Raw genomic sequence first — 18,336 nt, 5'->3', positions numbered from 1 at the left:
TGTTCCACCTGGAAGAAAGGGGTAAAGACTCAGTCCCACCTTTCCACAATAGTCCAATCTCAACCTCTCCCCCCCCCCGCCCCCACACCCGCCATAACACGCACTTTGATTTTCCAGACCCATATACATTCCTTCCCACTGAGCCCTCAAGCTTAAATCCAATCCATATTCCATCCCGGGAATCCAGTTACCCTTCTCTTCCTCCTCCCCCCACCCCGCCCTCCTTTTCTCTGAGTCTTAGACTCCGGTCCAGAAAAAAAAAAAGGTAGGGAGGAAGAGAAGGGAACGGATAGGAGAGCTTCGGCTCCAGGTTTTCCTTCAGACCCAGAGGGAGCCTGGACCGTTTGGAAATCCCGGGCCGGGGAAGTGAGGCGAGATTTGAGTCTTGCAGCGTAGCAGGTCCCCAGGAGTCGAGGCGCCATCTGCAGTCAGCTTTGCCTCAGGGAGCAGCCAGCCCAGTGGGCAGGCGCCGGGGTTTCCCACACGAGTTCCTACAAACTCTGGGGGGCGGAGGGAGAGGGTTTCATTGTTCCTCTGGGACCTGTATATTTCACTCCTCACAATTACCCGCACACCCCCAGAGCTTAAGCCCCTAGGAGGGTGTCTAAGTGTTGGGGGGGCGGTGTAGGAGGCGCTGGGGAGGGAACGACTCCGCCCCCTTCTTTCTTCTTGCTCCCGGGTCGTTGAGTGCTCACGCTGTGGTCCCGCCCCATTCCCGGGGCCGGGCTCTAACCTCCCAGTGGAGGGAAAGGGGGGGAGGGGAGAGGTTGTCATGGCGACGCGTGGGTGCGCGCGCCGGCCCTGGCCACGCGGGGCTAACTCCGAATCGGAGCAACACTGTTTGCCGGTGAAAGGGTGGGAAGGGAAAATAGTTTTCAAAGGGTGAAGGTAACTATGGGCGGGGGGGGGGGGGGTGTCGGAGGCACTTATGGGGAGCAGAGGTCATTCTGGATGTGGGAATTCCGAAGGGAGGGGAGGGAGGGAGGAATTGCCAAAGGGAATGAGGCGGGGGGTGGGGGGTGGAATGGGTATTTAAAGGGTTTTAAAGGGGGGATGACCTTCTTTCTTGAAATGGCCGGTTTTGAAGAAAGAACATTTTTCTTGGGTCGTAAGAACAAAAATTGATATTGACATCGATTTGCAAAGCATTTTGCAGACCTAATCTCTGATCGTAGGTCTTCAGCAGGGAATGGAGTGAAGCACTTCTAAGGAGAAGAGTAAATTCTAAGTGGGGACTAGTAATTGAGCCCAGAAACATGGAGCAGGACTGATACTAGGCTTGAAGTGGAATGAGATCTCACTGGGGAATGGCAAAGAAAATTGCCATTTGGGAAGTTGGTTTTTATTGATATGTAGATTTAACAGATTGCTTCCTCTTGGAGTACCGCACTAGTCCTCCAGATCAGAAGTTCAAAACCTAGGATCAGTCCTTCTGAGGGAAGAGGCAGGAAAGCAACAGGTGGCTCTGTGAGGTTGATTTTTGAAGTACTGAAGCCAAGTTGCTCAATAGATGTTCAACGAGGAGACAAAGAATACTAACCTTTTTACATGTTTTTGTTACCCCCACTGATCAGTCTTTTGAGTATTTCCCCTCCACTGAAAATTCAAAGGGATTATGGAGAAATCTAAAATCTAAAAGCCTCTCTTTAAGAGAGAAGATGCAATAACCATTACTATAGTGTGATTAGGAAGACCTTGATGATTAACCTCCAGCCTTTTTGCTATTGATAGTAATGTTTGAGTCTATTTTCGGTGCAGATAGCATCCTTTTCCTCATTTATTATGATTAATTGACCAACTGTGCTAAGGAACTATTCACTAAAGAGAAAATTCACTCACTCAGACCTCTAGCTTTTCCTTGTTGTTAAGAGGAATTTGAGACTTTAGTGTGAAAACAACTATCTCATCATTTTTACCCTTAAAGGAAAACAACTTGGGGCAGAACGATAGCTAAAGATGGGGGGAAAAACCATCCTAAGTTTTAAACTCAGTTATTTGATACATTGGGAACTGGTTAAAAGGAGGGACTAACTCCTGATTTCTCTTCTTTCTCCCTTTCCCTTTGTACTCAATTAAGGCAAATGAATTGGAGAGGTGAGAGATACAGATAATTGTATCAACAAACCATTTACTCTTTCCTAGATATCCCACCTTCTCAGTACCTCTGGTCAAGCATATGGAATTGACGAAAAAAAGAGAGACTTCCACCTAACCCATCTCTTTAAGAGGCCTTAGATAGACATCCAGTGAAGGTTAACTTCAACCCTTAACCTGGAGGAAACTGGCATCCTTAAGAAAGGGAGATGCAGTTTGGCAATCCTGGGCACAGAATATTTTGAATTGATTGGTGCTCCCCAGCTAAAACATAATTGTGTACAGTATGTCATAGTGGCTTAATTTTTATTTGTGAACAACAGAACTATATTGGAAAACTGAGTTTCAAGGAAGGATCCAGCTAGCCATTTATAATTTGTAGCATCTCTCCAGGTCTCACCTGCACCATGTCCAGAGTCAGTGTTGATAGGAAGCGTCGAATGGCTTCTCGGTCATCAGTCCAGTCTGGCCAAAGTTCCTGGACAAATGCAATCCCAGAACCGGAGCTTCCCAAGGAGGAAATTTCCATTGTGGAGGGTATGTTTACATATTTGGGAGGGCCATGTTACCTCTTTAGGAGGGAATATTGGTAAGAGAATTGGAGATTAGGGAGCATGAAGGTGGAAAGTTTGAATTTAGGGATATATTATTAGGGATAATAGCTAGGAAACAGGAACAAGAAATTTTTGGTTTTTGGAAAAGCAAGAACTAAATGAAGGCTTGAACAATGAGTAATTGAGTCCTGACTTCATCAGAATCCTAGACATACCAAAATCTTTCTCTTGGATAGCCTCCTTGGAATCTCTCTGTCTCCCTTAATTTTCCTATTAATGTGCTAAGAACTTGCCAGCTATAGCTTTTTGTGGGGAGTTCAAGCTCTTCTTTTCCTAGGCCCGTCTTCCTCATTGAAGACAGCCTGAGCTTTTTTTCCCTTTTTCTCATTTTTTTTCCATTTCCACCCTTGGTGGCAAAACAAATAGTGTTTCTTTTCTCCCATTAAACCTGTTACCATGGAAACCCAGCCTGCTTTGTTCACTGCCCCCTCCACAGCCACCCCTCCCAAATCCTGAGACTTTGAGCTGCCTCTCTCTTTTTGTTCCAGGCTCTGCTACCTTCCACCCCCCACCTTGTCAGGGATGTAGGGCTAGAGGCAGGAGGCAGCAGAGAAAGCCACACCATTAGCATGGAGGGAAGAAGGGAAGGGAGATGGGGGCTGAGATTGCTTCCTGTCTTCTTTCCTAGATATGGGAGGCAGGAAATAATGACTAGTAGTGTACCACTTTTTCTGGATTGGGATTCCTGGATAGACTTGTAGATGCTACAATGTAGCTGATTCTGTGTATCAAGGCCTATATTGAGGATGTGAGCCAGTGTGGCCAGTGGCAGTGGGTTAAGTCCAAATGAGTATTTTGTCCTAGGGTTTAGGGACTTGGAAAATATGTAAGAATATAATTTGCATTCTCATTCTTTTTGTCCAGATGAAAGCAGTTTAAAATATCCTTGGTCCCTGAGGTTGATATTTTCAGGAATAAAAAAGCTGGAGACCTTAAATGAAAGGAACAATCAGAGATATAGTCCTGTTAGAGCTTCAATAGTCTTTAGAAATAATAACTCTGCTGAGGAGATATGGGAGCCCATCTAAGGAAGGGTGGAAGGGAGTAAACTTAACTACTAAATCTGAAAGGATTAAAACATCCAAAGCAATCCTGGAATTGACTTTGTTTTCCTAGCCTCCCTAGACCTGGAAAGGCCCAATCTAGTCCATAGAGCAAAGATTAAAACACTCTTCTCTCACTTCTCTTGTAAAGATTAAAATTTAGGGGAGACTGAGGCAGGTAGAAATTAGTTTCTCTCTGCAAGGAGTATTATATTTTTAGAGGTTTATTAGAGAATAAGGATTAAAGAAAATACAGGATAAGAAAAAAACACATGCCTAGGCCAGAGGCCTAGACAAGATAACCTCACATCATGGAAGAGACTCCTCTGCTTCAAAAAAGGAAGTCCAAAAGCCTGAGCCCGCCTACGGGGAAGACCCTTTAAATAAAATTTTGTTCTCGTCCCAGGTGAGAATTCAGTGAGATTAGAGGGCATTCTGGGAGCTAGCAAGGACTCCTGGGGAATGGAGTCCAGAGTTCGAGTCTATTTTTTACATTCCCCCATTTGAGCGTTTGAAAAAAATTAATTTTTTTCCAAAGGATCATGAAAATATAATCAACTTAAACATTACAGTAATTTGAGGATAAGAGAAAAACAAAAAAACAAATAATTGCTGGACGCATTGACAGAAAGACAGTTAGGGGGGCAGTCCCCTTTGGCATAAAAGTATACATACAAATAAATGTTCAATCAACTACACCCAAAGTTCAATTTTTGTGCAGCTGGCTGGTCTGGAGGCTTCTTCATGATATCTTCTCCAACAGTTCAGTTCTGGATTCAGAGAGGTAGCATCTTCTTTACCTAAAATTCTTCTCAAAAGGAATTTAAACTTTGCAATTTAAATAATGATATTTTTACATTCCCCCTGTTAAGAAGGTGATTGAAAAAAAAAGGATCACTTAGGGATGCATGGCTGAGGTATGAGGTATATGAATCAATTGGTAAGAGAAATTAAAAAAAAATCAGAAAAATCCAAAAGAAAAGAAAAAATTTCTGGATGAAAATATAGACTATCAAAGTCTTATGTGTAAAAATTCCAAGTAAAAGAAAAATAAATCTATAACAGGTTCTTCAATCAGGACCCAATTAAAATGATTGAAGCAATGATGCATTTACCCAGTCAGTGGCCAGGACTACAGAAAGGTACCACATTATGAAAGGCAGAAAAGGGGACCAGATTATAGAAGCCAAGTAGGAGCCAAGTTTGGGAATACTCGTCTGTGAGTATTTTCAGAGTGAGTGTGGACACAAGGAAAGCCTATGTCTAACAATGTTAAACACAGTAACCTCGAGTCTTCACACTAGGTTCAAGACTTTTGTATTGGTCTAGAAGTGCATCAATCCATCCTGAATTGGGTTTTCTTTGGCTCTGTGCAATGGCTCTTATGTGTATATCTTGTCCTGGAATCAGACAGAATCATTAAGCAAAGTCCCATAATTTTTAAAATAGTGGCATCATTTTTATAGTCACAAGCTTTTTTGGGGGTATGCATTGGCAAATGTATCTTAAACTTGTGGTACTGAAAAACCAAAAAGTTAAAGAAAATCTTAATGGTGGTGACATGTGCTTGAAATAAAAAAAAGAGAGAAAAAAATAAAAAAACAGAAAAAGATATTGCACATGCAAGAAAAATAAAATAATAAAAGAGCTTTAAAAAATTTCAAAAATGTAGCTTATAATCATTGACACTCTGTGTCAGCTAAGAAAATATAAAATACAAGGCTTTCTCACCAAAAAATGAGATCCATTTCCTCTTCATGTGGCCATGCTCCACTGTGAGTAGAAGGGAAATGAATTGAACAGTAGTACAAATATGTAGTTTCAATATCCCCAAAATTCTCAATAGCCCAATTAATTACAATAGCAAACAATCACACTATCATATTTCACATAAGTTGCTGTATGGCATTTTAAAACCTATGAATTGATGGATATTTGTCATAAGTTTCCACAATCATAGCAATCTTTCAACCTTGGTAATAAACATTTTTTAAACAAAATAAAACTTATCTTGGGTTGAGAACATAATCAAGAAATCTAGAGATCATTCTGGTGGAAGTTAAGTAGTGAGCTGAAGAGTATAAATAAAAGATGCTCCTTTTTTGGAGGCTTTTTAGGGATACAGATGCCCTGAGATTAACTGCCCAACTTCCATTCACATATTTAGAAATGCAGGAAGGTTGGGGTTTATAAAATGTATTTCACTTCAGCTACTGTAATGGGCCTTACCTTGTGGTAGGGGCAGGCAAAAATGACCAGAGATTGTTTAAAAAAAATTACAAAAATCATATTTAAAAAACCCTTAAAATCATTTGAGATATTTAGCACATTAAATCTTCCAAGGTTGTTATAGCAATTGTAACCAATTCTGAAGTCCATCTATCCTCAGCAAAATAGAAAAAAGCTGTTTTTTCATATATGGGCTTATTCAATAATATTTGTTCAGCACAGTTATGGGGGAAAAACAACAGAATTTTAAAACTCAGTACATTAAATGAACAGTATAGCAGAATAATATTGAATCCAGTAATATATGAACTTAAAATCACAAAGTTATATCTTAAACAAAACAATCAGGAAAAATGCAATAGAATACAGATATTTTTTTATAAACCATTGGAGTCTGAAATGCCTTAGAATATAGCCTTTAATCTCTTCAAAGTTCCTTGGGGTTCTTTTGTTTGTTTGTTTGTTTTTAATTATCCATTTAAATGTCTATTATCAGAAGGCAGAGTGGTAAGGGCTAAGCAATGAGGTTTAAGGGCCCCATAGCTGGGGAGTATCGGAGGCCAGATTTCAACCCAGGACCCCATGTCTTTAGGCCTGGCTCTCAGTTTGCTGAGCCACCCATTTGCCCCTTCAAAGTTGAATCTTTGGGCTGAATCTTTCTTCTGGCACACAGGTGAAATCAATGAAATTACCAGAACAGTCAAAAGGCATCCTTTTAAACAGCCCATTGCTATTAAGTCCCTTCGTGGTCGCCAACTGTAAAGATTAAAATTTAGGGGAGACTGAGGCAGGTAGAAATTAGTTTCTCTCTGCAAGGAGTATTATATTTTTAGAGGTTTATTAGAGATTAAGGATTAAAGAAAATACAGGATAAGAAAAAACAAATGCCTAGGCCAGAGGCCTAGACAAGATAACCTCACATCATGGAAGAGACTCCTGTGCTCCAAAAAGGAAGTCCAAAAGCCTGAGCCCGCCTATGGGGAAGACCCTTTAAATAAAATTTTGCTCTCGTCCCAGGTGAGAATTCAGTGAGACTAGAGGGCATTCTGGGAGCTAGCAAGGACTCCTGGGGAATGGAGTGAGTTTGAGTCTATTTTTTACACTCTTCTCATTGACTACCTTCACTCCATGTGGAACTCCAGTTCCCTCTTGAAGCAGTCTCTCCTTCCCAACTTTCCCCATGTTTATTCCAATTCCATATTATTCTTTCTATAATACTGTACTGACCCTCAAGAGTCACATCTCTTACTTGTATGTCCTAACATTAATTGTCTAGTATAGCTTGTTGACTTTAGTTGTCTTCACCTGACTGGAAAATAATTTCCTCTCTAGTTGAAATCTTTCTGCCAATTTCTTGCCTTTGGACAAGAAGTTTCAGCCTCTACCCTCTGTGTGTGTGTGTCTGTCTGTATCTGTGTGTCTCTGTATAAGACTATTTTTAGGGAGCTCAAATAAGATAAGATTAATAAGAATAAGATCAATTTGGTTTTCCTTTGTAACGAACAATCAAAAGGGAGATAAATAGAAACTTTTGAGACTGACAACCAAGAGAGAGTTGATAGGAGTGAGATGGGAATGGTTGTAAAATGCTTGGGGTTTTTGGAGCAGAACTGATTCCTAAGGCAGGACTTTTGAGGCCCATGGAACTATTCTCATGGATTTTGATTGGATCCAGAATGGAGAATGAGAAGCTGGATGTCTCAAACCACGCTGCTGCTGCTGCTTCTTCTTTCTCTTTCTCTTCCTCCTCCTCCTCCTCCTCCTCCTCCTCCTCCTTCTCCTTCCCCCCTTCTGTCTTGGAATTGTATTGATTCCAAGGCAGAAAAGTGAAAAGGCTAAACAATGGGAGCTAAGTGATTTAGGGTTACACAGATTGAGAGTATTTGAGGCCAGATTTTAATCTAGGACCTCTCATCTCTAGGTCTCACACTCTATCCACTGAGCCACTTAGTTGTCCCCCTCTCATACTTTTGTGGTTTCCCTCAGATGAACATGAAGATGAAGAAGAAGAAGAAGAAATAATCGAAGAAGAATTCTTTGAAGAAATAGGAGATGTGGTAAGTTGAAGGACCCCATTGAGTTCAATATTCCTCCATCTGTCTGAAGAAATACAAGGATTGAAACAAAAGTATCAAATGTTGGGAATACTTTTTGTTGTTAATGTTCATTAGTCTTTCTTTTTAGGAGACTTTCAGTCTAACTTCAGCAGTTCTTCCTTTCTCGGGTTGGTTCCCACATCTCCCTAGTTGGGTTGTACTTAGAGTAGCCAAGGCTATATATAGACAGATGTTATCCCTGACTGACCTCCAGCTTTATTTCCAACTGATAATGTCTCAGCACCAGCAAATAAGTAATTTAAGTTCAATCACCTTTCTCTGTCAGGCAGTAAGTGGGATGTTTCATCTTGTCTTTTGGACTCCTGGTCTATCACTGCAATGCTTAGATGATATTCTTGTGCATGACTGAACAGTTTGAAACTTTGAACTTCAACTAGGGAATATATTATATACTGCTCAAAATGTGGAATTTGATAACTCTGCTCTATTCCTAGAATCTCCTCTCTTAGTTATCTATGCCAACATCCAATAGGACATAAGAATTTAATCATATCATGGCCACATGGCTTATAGAAAATGAAAGTGAAAATGTTAATGCTCTTAAGTGGAGCCCTCTGCTTTCATCCTTCTCTGAGAAATTCTCTGGCTTACCCTCTGGCTGGTCAATTCCTGAGCCATGCTCACCCACATGATAAGGAAAAGGAATAAGGGGAGAAGAATTTAGATCTGGAACCCACAACCCAGAGTATAAACAAGGGAAGGGGTAGTGTGGGGAAGAGCATCCCTTGCTTGGGCTTACTGTCCAGGGAGATTCACAGTGGTTAATAGTTTCCAGGTGTTCCATGTGACTTTTGTGATCCTGCTTACCACAAAGATGCAGATCACTACTGTCAAGCACTCCCTAATCCAAAGTCAGCTGTCAAAAAATGTCCACATAATGAATAGGAAATATTAGTTTGATCTAAGCAGCTTTGTCTGGCTCTAGTAGCTGCCCCATTCCCCCCATGTGATTATCTGGAGGTCCCTACCTGAAGTGCAGTGGTACAAAAACTTGTAATCTCAAAGACAGGCCTTTCCTTTTCCTGGTGTCAACCCATTTTCTTTGCTTTGTGGGAACTTTTGGGCCCCTCATCTCCCCACAGAGATGAAATAAGCTTCATAAATGTTGATAGTGTGGAAAGGCCTATAGAAGAATGTTGATTCCATGTAGAATTCTCTCTAATATCCTTTCCTCCCTAGTTTTCACAGATTTAGTTTGTTGAAACAATCATGAATAATTTGGTAGTGGGAAATTCTAAGTAAAGAATGGGTGTACTCTGTTGCTATCTCTTCCCTTTCTTTGTAACAGGTGGACTAAGAGAAACTTTGTCAGAAGTATTAAAGATCATTTGCTCAAACTACTTAAATGTGACCTGAATATCTTAATTTCTTAGATTGTTTTTCAAAGTTTAATTTTTATAAACATTTATAATTTATGCCTCCCGTTACACCTTCCTCCTTTGAGAAAATTTAAAAAACAAACCAACAAAAAACAAACCAACCCTATTTACAAACATGAATAATCCAGCAAAACAAATTCCCACATTAACCATGTCTAAACAAATTAATATTTCTTTCTGCATTTTAGTCTCTAGAGAGAGGATCTGAGTGGATGTTTCATCTTGGACTCCTGGTCTAGCATTACATTGACCAGAGTACTTTTCTCTATGTTGTTATTTTTTACTTGTTACTTCTTCTGTTCTTGTTACTCTGCATCATTTTATAATTGTCTTCCCAATTTCCTTTGAAAATGTCCATTTTTGACATTTCTTATGGCACATTAACATTCCATTACTTTCATACTTAAGATTTTTCTCATTCCTTCTTTCCTTATAGCCCTTCTCTCATTCCCTTTCTGATGCTAGATAATTTAAACATTGCATTCCAAATAGGTGAGGGGATTAACAAAGATTACTCATATATACCTGTTACTTCAAGCAAAATCCCAATTTAGACCCATTTTATGGTTTTCAGGAATTTCAAAGCAGACAGTCACTAACAACAATATTGACATTCATATGATGTTTTAAAATTGTCAGAGCATTTTATTTTTAAAAACCTTGTTTCATGAAAAAAAACACATATGATGGGGGCCTTGCAGTCCCTGACCTTAAACTATATTACAAAGCAGCAGTCATCAAAACAATTTGGTACTGGCTAAGAAACAGAAAGGAAGATCAGTGGAATAGACTGGGGGAAAGTGACCTCAGCAAGACAGAATACGATAAACCCAAAGGTCCCAGCTTTTGGGACAAAATGCACTATTCGACAAAAACTGCTGGGAAAATTAGAAGACAGTGTGGGAGAGACTAGGAATAGATTAACACCTCACACCCTACACCAAGATAAATTCAAAATGGGTGAGTGACTTAAACATAAAGAAGGAAACCATAAGTAAATTGGGTAAACACAGAATAGTATACATGTCAGACCTTTGGGAGGGGAAAGGCTTTAAAACCAAGCAAGACATAGAAAGAATCACAAAATGTAAAATAAATAATTTTGACTACATCAAACTAAAAAGCTTTTGTACAAACAAAACCAATGTAACTAAAATCAGAAGGGAAACAACAAATTGGGAAACAATCTTCATAGAAACCTCTGACAAAGGTTTAATTACTCATATTTATAAAGAGCTAAATCAATTGTACAAAAAATCAAGCCATTCTCCAATTGATAAATGGGCAAGGGACATGGATAGGCAGTTCTCAGATAAAGAAATCAAAACTATTAACAAGCACATGAAGAAGTGTTCTACATCTCTTATAATCAGAGAGATGCAAATCAAAACAACTCTGAGGTATCACCTCACACCTAGCAGATTGGCTAACATAACAGCAAAGGAAAGTAATGAATGCTGGAGGGGATGTGGCAAAGTAGGGACATTAATTCATTGCTGGTGGAGTTGTGAACTGATCCAACCATTCTGGAGGGCAATTTGGAACTATGCCCAAAGGGCGACAAAAGAATATCTACCCTTTGATCCAGCCATAGCACTGCTGGGTCTGTACCCCAAAGAGATAATGGACACAAAGACTTGTACAAAAATATTCATAGCTGCACTCTTTGTGGTGGCCAAAAACTGGAAAACGAGGGGATGCCCATCAATTGGGGAATGGCTGAGCAAATTGTGGTATATGTTGGTGATGGAATACTATTGTGCTAAAAGGAATAATAAAGTGGAGGAGTTCCATGGAGACTGGAACAACCTCCAGGAAGTGATGCAGAGTGAGAGGAGCAGAACCAGGAGAACATTGTAAGCAGAGACTAATACACTGTGGTATAATTGAACGTAATGGACGTCTCCATTAATGGCAGTGTAATGTCCCTGAAGAATTTGCAGGGATCCAAGAGAAAAAAACACTATTCATAAGCAAAGGATAAACTATGGGAGTGGAAACACCGAGGAAAAGCAACTGCCAGAATACAGCGGTTGAGGGGATATGACAGAGGAGAGACTCTAAATGAACACTCTAATGCAAATATTATCAACAAAGCAATGGGTTCAAATCAAGAAAACATGTAATGCCCAGTGGATTTACGCGTCGGCTATGGAGGGGGGTGGGGGAGGAGGAAAAGAAAATGATCTATGTCTTTAACGAATAATGCTTGGAAATGATCAAATAAAATATATTTTAAAATATATATTAAAAAAAAAGAAAAGAATTGAAAACAAAAAAAAAACCTTGCTTCATTTGTCACATAATCATTCAGTGTGATAGGTAGTTGAGGTATTATTTCCATTTTTAGGGTAAGGAAAGCAATAAGCATTTATTAGCACCTACTATGTGCCAGGCACTATGTTAAAGATAGGAAAAAAGGAAAAAGACACAGTCCCTGCCCATATTCTAATGGGAAAGGTTTGTTGTGGTTCAGATATGTCTGACTTTTCATGACCCAATTTGGAGTTTTCTTGGCAAAGATACAGGAGTGGTTGGCCATTTCTTTCTACAGATCATTTTACAGATGAGAAAATTGAGACAATCAGGGTTAAGCGGATTGCCTAGGGTCATAGAATCAATAAGTGTCTGAGACCAGATCTGAACACAAGAAGATGAATCATCCAGACTCCAAGCCCAATGCTCTATCCATTGCACCATCTAGCTACTCCAAAATGGACATTGAATTTCGTGTTTTCTACCTCCCATTTTGCTTCTTTTCATCTATCCATAGGAAGATCTCTTACCTTTTTTCAATATCATGGACCCTTATGGTAACATTTTAACATTCATTTAAAAATATTGAATTCCAAAATTCTCTCTCTCTCCCACCCCTCCCATTGAGAAGGCAAGCAATGTTATACTCCTTATATATATGAAGTCATGCAAAACATATTTCCATATTAGCTATGTTGCCAAGAAAAAAAGATAGTTAAAAAAGTAAAAAAATATGTTAACCCACTCAGTGTATGAGAGCTTTTTTTTTTAACTCATCTAGGTAGACAGCCTAGACATTCCTATATTTCAGCTATCTTGTTTATGTCAAAAGTTACTGGTATAATTTTTGATGGCCAGGTGACTCAGTGGAGAGAGTAACAGGCCTGGAGTCAGGAATTCAAATCTGGCCTTAGACACTTACTAGCTGTGTGACGTTGGGGAAGTCACTTAGCCCCTATCTGCCTCAATTTCCCCATATGTAAATTGGGGCTAATAACCAGTCCTAGAAGGCCAGAGTTGTTATGAGGAACATCGTAAAACACTTCATAAACCACAAACTGCTCTATAAATGGTAGCTGTTATTATGTTGAATTATTATATTGAATATCTATAGATATAAATGGAAAATCTCTGGAGAATATTATGCCAAGTCTTTCTCTGTAACACCTTCTAGTTTGTCATTGCTTTTATAGATAGTAATTTATTGTCAATCCTAAATATCTGTTCCTTCAGGATTGCTTCAAAGACTAGAAATCTGTTTCTTCTTTACCTTGTTTTCTTCAGCTTAAATCAATTTAGACTCCTCCATTTCTATTGCACAAACCTTCTCAAATCATTTGTGGGATGAACTTAAGGAGTCATCTTAGATCTCTTTGTCCTTTCTCTTTGACAGAGGTCGCTCTTCCGAAGTCGAATTGTGTTGACAGGCCTGGCAGATGCTAAATGGACAGAGGAGCATGATCTCACCCTAGATCACTTTATACAGGAACCTTTAGAGCCTATTATCACTGTTTTCATTGATTCCTGTGCAGGACTCAAGCTAGAATTGGGGATGTCTCTTCAGGTATGTTATAGAATTGTAGACTGTCACAGAGCTGGCAGGGACTTCAGTATCCCTGGATGGCCTGTTCTCTATGTTTTACAGAGGAAGAAATTGAGGCCCAGAGAGAGGTTGTGACTTATCTAGCTCTAGCCACAATCAGTTGCAGGATCTTTACTTACCTTTTTTCTTTATGATTGTAGTCCTCTCTGCCTCATTTTATCCATTTTGAGTTGCAATTGTTAATCTTCATCAATGATTATTAATAATTATGTGGGAAATGACTGTATGGAAAATAGAAAATAGGGTGCCAGACTCGGGGTTAAGAGAGACTTGGGTTTGAATCCCAGGATTTGACATAGCTCTATCATCCTACAAAAGTCATTTAACTTTTGAGGGCCTCAGTTTCCTTATTTGTAAAATGAAGATAATAATACTTGCATTATCCCCACCACCACCACCACAGAGTTGTTGGGAAAATTATTTAATAAATGTTAATGTACTCTATAAATAGTATATTATTATAATTACATTATAATTCTATAATATACAATATATAAATATATTACATATAACATGTAAAAAATATGCTATCTAAATACATATAATATTATTAGTAACAAGTGTTATTATATAAAAATATTCCCTAATATTATTTAAGCCTTTTTTTTTAAACCCTTACCTTCCATCTTAGAATCAATACAGTGCATTGGCTCTAAGGCAGAAGAGTGGTAAGGGCTAGGCAATGGGGGCTTGCCCAGGGTCACATAGCCAGGAAGTGTCTGAGGTCAAATTTGAACCCAGGACCTCCTGTCTGTAGGCCTGGCTCTCAATTCACTGAGCCACCTAGCTGTTCCCTTAAACCTCTTTTTTAAAAATTTAAAATAAAAAAAATTTTTTTAATCAAGTCTCTTCTGTTGTGTGGCAACCATACTCTCTGGTTCTTAGGTTCTTTTTTTCCTGTTCTCTCTATAGTTGAAAATCTTTCCATCAAATAACTTTGGATGAGTCTATCACCCATTACTTCTCTATGAATTCTGGAAATTTGGCCCAATTTCTTAGTCCCACCCTGAAAATCTAGTAGGATGAATTTGGGTTTTACAAATACAGGCTATTAACTGGTGATAGGGGTAATGTGTAGAGGCCAAGTTCTAACCTGCTCCCATTCCTGCAGACCCAGAACCAGATCACCTACTTCATTCGACAGGCCCCAATTCCCATCACTACCCGTAATTTTGAGATAATTGTGCAGTATGGGACAGTCCGAGGGGCCTACATCCCAGCACTGCTTCGTCTGCTCAATGGAATCTATGCCCCCCAGATATTTAGCAACGTCAGCTGGCCTGAGAGCATCCGAAACCACTTCTCTTCCCATCTTCACAAGTTCTTGGCCTGCCTGACAGGTAAGGGGGGAAGATGGGAAAGGTGGAGATGTTGAGTCCTTTGGATTACTTGTCAGTGGTGTAAATTGCTTCCTTGCCCATAAATGGAAATGGTACCACTTGCACTGTGGATGGCCTGAGATTGTTGAAAACCCTAAAGGGCTTCCTGCATAAAGGAGATTTAATAATCACGAATGGGATAAGGAGCAGGGCAACACTGGGGATAGTTTGGAGTGGTGTACAGAGCACATTCTCTGATCTAAGTGCTGCCCACTGTTGCAACTGCTGTATTTTGGTGGCTCTCCTAGAGAGAACTAGGTGGCACAGTGAATAGAACACTGGGTCTTGAGTCAGGAAAACCTGAGTTCAAATCTGACCTCAGACACTTCCTTGCTGTGTGATCCTGGGCAAGTCACTTAACTCTATTTGCCTCAGTTTCCTTATATGTAAAATAAGCTGCAAAAGGAAATGTCAAAACCATTCCAGTATATTTGCCAAGAAAACCCCGAATTGGGGTCACAAAGAGTCAGACAAGACTGAATAATGACAACCTGTGAAACAGGAATAGAGAGTGACTTGAACATGTCCAGAACAGGGAGGTTAGAAGATACTATGCAATTCTTTAACCTTATCCCATGAAAAAAACCAAAACAAAACATCAACTAGACATTCATCTGTAAAGCTTCTCTCCCTGAGGCCTCCTTGCCTTGATAGTAGAATCTCTCTCTCTCTCTCTCTCTCTCTCTCTCTCTCTCTCTCTCTCTTAAACTCTTACCTTCCATCTTAGATGGAATACAATACTGTGTATTGGCTCCAAGGCAGAAGAGTGGTAAGGGCTAGGCAATTGGAGTTAAGTGACTTGATCAGAGTCACATAGCTAGGAAGTGTCTGAGGCCAAATTTAAACCCAGGACTTCCCATCTCTAGGTCTGGTTCTGCTGAACCACCTTACTGCCTCTTCCTTTTAGAAGAATCTTAAAATATGCTCACTCGATGGAGGTCTTCACTTCTCATACTTTTTATGTAATAACAATTTACATCTAACTTCATTCTTTCCCACCCCCCACCCCCCCACCTCTAGCATGAGTCCCAGAAAGCTTTGTTCCAGCCTCTTTGTCCCTCCTCAGATACCCGGTACAAGCTGGAGGGACACACTGTCCTTTATATCCCCATGGAAGCCATGAACATGCCTCCAGAAGTAGTAGTGAAGGACAAAGAACTGGTGCAAAGATTAGAGAGTAAGTAACACCTTCATTCTGATGTGTGTATCTGTGTGTGTGTGTGTGTGTGTGTGTGTGTCTGTCTGTCTGTCTGTCTGTGTCTGTGTCTGTGTCTATGTGTATCTGTGTGCCAGACTCAGCAGGAGTTTGGGGATGGATCCTAGGGAAGGGCTATGTAGCCCAGTGGATAGAATGCCAGCCCTGGGATCAGAAAGACTCATCTTTCTGAGTTCAAATCTAGCCTCAAACACTTATCAGCTGCATGACCTTGGGCAGGTCACTCACTTCACCCTGTTTACCTCAGTTTCTTTATCCATAAAATGATTTGAAGAAAGAAATGGCAAACCACTTTTGTATCTTTTTTTTAAACCCTTACCTTCCATATTAGAATCAATACTATGTAGGCAGAATAGTGGTAAGGGCTAGGAAATGGGGTGAAGTGACTTGCCCACAGTCACACAGCTAGGAACTATCTGAGGCTGGATTTGAACCTCCTGTCTCTAGGCCTGGTTCTCAATCCACTCAGCCACCCAGCTGCCACCCCTCCCCCTTGTATCTTTGCCAAGAAAGCCCCCAAAGGGGTCATGAAGAATCAGACATGATTGAAATGCCTGAAATTGATGAGGAAGAGAAAGATGGTAGAAATAGGGAAGGAGTCCTGGGGTGCCCCTTGGTGTTCCTCTTCACATTGTCCTCTCTCTCTTAGCTTCCATGGTGCACTGGACTCGACAGATAAAGGAGGTGCTCAGTGCCCAGGAAGCAGTAGATACTGGTGAAAGCCTGGGACCTCTGGAGGAAATTGAGTTCTGGCTGAACCGATGTATGGACCTGTCTGGAATTAGTACACAGCTGGTTAAGAAAGGAGTAAAGCACATTGAGTCAATCCTACGTCTCGCCAAGTCCACTTATTTGAGTCCCTTTATGAAGCTGGCCCGCCAGATCCAGGTTTGGGAAAGAGATAAAGTGGGGGGAGGCCTGTCGAGGGGTTGGGGTAGATCAGAGGGACATCCCATGGGAGGGGAGATTCTGTAAGATTAAATACTCCTTAAATACCAAGGAAGTGCACGGTACTGTATTTGGGGATATACCTAGGACAGGGAGAAAAAATGAGCTTGCCTTCAATTCAAGGAGCTTATGTTATGGGGTCAGGGTGGGGAGAGAGAATCTAGATCAACCTAGAATATGGAAAATAGAGGAAAGAACACAAACAAGGAAGGCTTTGTGAAGGAGACCACATCTAAGCCAAGCCAGGAATGAGGACAGATACTGAGAAGCAAAGCTAAGGAGAGGAGAGGATGGATTCCAGATGTGAGGGTCAGCCTACATATTCACAGATCTATGGAAAGATGGAACGTTCTGTCTAATGGGAAATAAGTCTGGAAAGGTAGGATGGAATAAGATTGTATGTGGAGGCCTCTACATTCCAAGTTCTATAATTTTTTTATTTTATTCTAAAGGGATGAGGGAGCTGCTGAATAAAGGGTTTTGAGCAGGGGATTGGCATGGTGAGACTTGGGCCTTAGGGAGGTGACTTCGGCAGCTGTTGGGAGGATGGAGGGGAGAGACTGGAAGCAGAGAGGCCTCTTGGGAGGCTCTTAACAATAGTCTATGTGAGAGAAAGTGAGAATCTGATCTAGGCTGGCATCTATCTGTACAACTGGACAGAAGGTACTGAACGGAAATGAGAGATCTTGTTCAGGTAGAATCACAGGAGGGATTTTTAAGGATGGGTTAGACCTGAAACATTTTTGTCATTGGGGAAACAACTTGTAGATTGAGAGGACTTGAAGGTGATGATGAGAGAAAGAGGGAATGAATGGCTATCTCCTAAAAGGGAATGATAACAAGAACACAAGTAGAGAGGGAAATAAAAGAGGAGAAGCTGGGTGAAAATATAGAGGAGTTTTAAGATGTGGAGTAGGACTGTAGAAGGAACTCCTGAAAGATGAACTCTTTATCTTCACAATGTGGCAATTGGTTCCTTGGTGGCCAGCCAAGGGCTCTTAACCTGTAGATGGGTAGGCTTCAGACACAGCAGCACTAAAATAACTTTGATTAACTTCTCACTAGCCAAGTCTGAAATTAATCTAAGGAATGAAATGGAATATTTCTCAAAATAAAAAAAATTTTTTTTAAACTTTTTCATCTGTTCTCTATAAGTAGCTTAGAATTTCTACCCTTTCTATGGTTTCCATTTTCCCAGTTCACTGGGGATCTGAATGCCTGCTTCTTTCATAGATTCAGAGATTTGGTATCCCTGTAGTTATATAATTTCAGTTTTTTTCTTTTTACATTTTGTTTTTACATCATGGTCATTTCTGACTTACTCCTCTGACCTCAACTTGTAACAAAGAAAAGTAGTTGAACAGACCCATATGACTCATCAATTTTGTTTGACACTCTGACTTTGTTTTCTGAAACAAATGAATTGTTTCTATTTTTGCTTTGTCCTATCTGGCAGTT

At 40.2% G+C, this 18,336-nt stretch overlaps 1 protein-coding gene across 3 annotated transcripts in view; it reads left to right on the top strand.

The window, feature by feature from the left end:
- The first annotated feature begins 384 nt into the window (after nucleotides 1-384).
- Nucleotides 385-18,336, top strand: part of DNAH2 (dynein axonemal heavy chain 2) — a 149,141-nt gene continuing 131,189 nt past the window's right edge. The window contains exons 1-7 of one of the 3 annotated variants that reach the window (XM_007483167.3): nucleotides 385-888; nucleotides 2,488-2,631; nucleotides 7,967-8,037; nucleotides 13,126-13,296; nucleotides 14,447-14,675; nucleotides 15,781-15,891; nucleotides 16,580-16,818. In XM_007483167.3, the coding sequence (XP_007483229.1) occupies nucleotides 2,502-2,631; nucleotides 7,967-8,037; nucleotides 13,126-13,296; nucleotides 14,447-14,675; nucleotides 15,781-15,891; nucleotides 16,580-16,818 (951 nt within the window). In that variant the 5' untranslated portion in view covers nucleotides 385-888; nucleotides 2,488-2,501. Of the gene's footprint in view, nucleotides 889-1,060; nucleotides 2,379-2,476; nucleotides 2,632-7,966; nucleotides 8,038-13,125; nucleotides 13,297-14,446; nucleotides 14,676-15,780; nucleotides 15,892-16,579; nucleotides 16,819-18,336 lie in introns of those variants that run through there. The other 2 variants (XM_007483168.3, XM_016430831.2) reach the window with 2 other exon arrangements.

The sequence above is a fragment of the Monodelphis domestica genome, chromosome 2, assembly GCF_027887165.1.
Source record: "Monodelphis domestica isolate mMonDom1 chromosome 2, mMonDom1.pri, whole genome shotgun sequence".
Classification (NCBI taxonomy): Eukaryota; Metazoa; Chordata; class Mammalia; order Didelphimorphia; family Didelphidae; genus Monodelphis; species Monodelphis domestica.
This window is presented reverse-complemented; position numbering and strand designations above follow the sequence as displayed.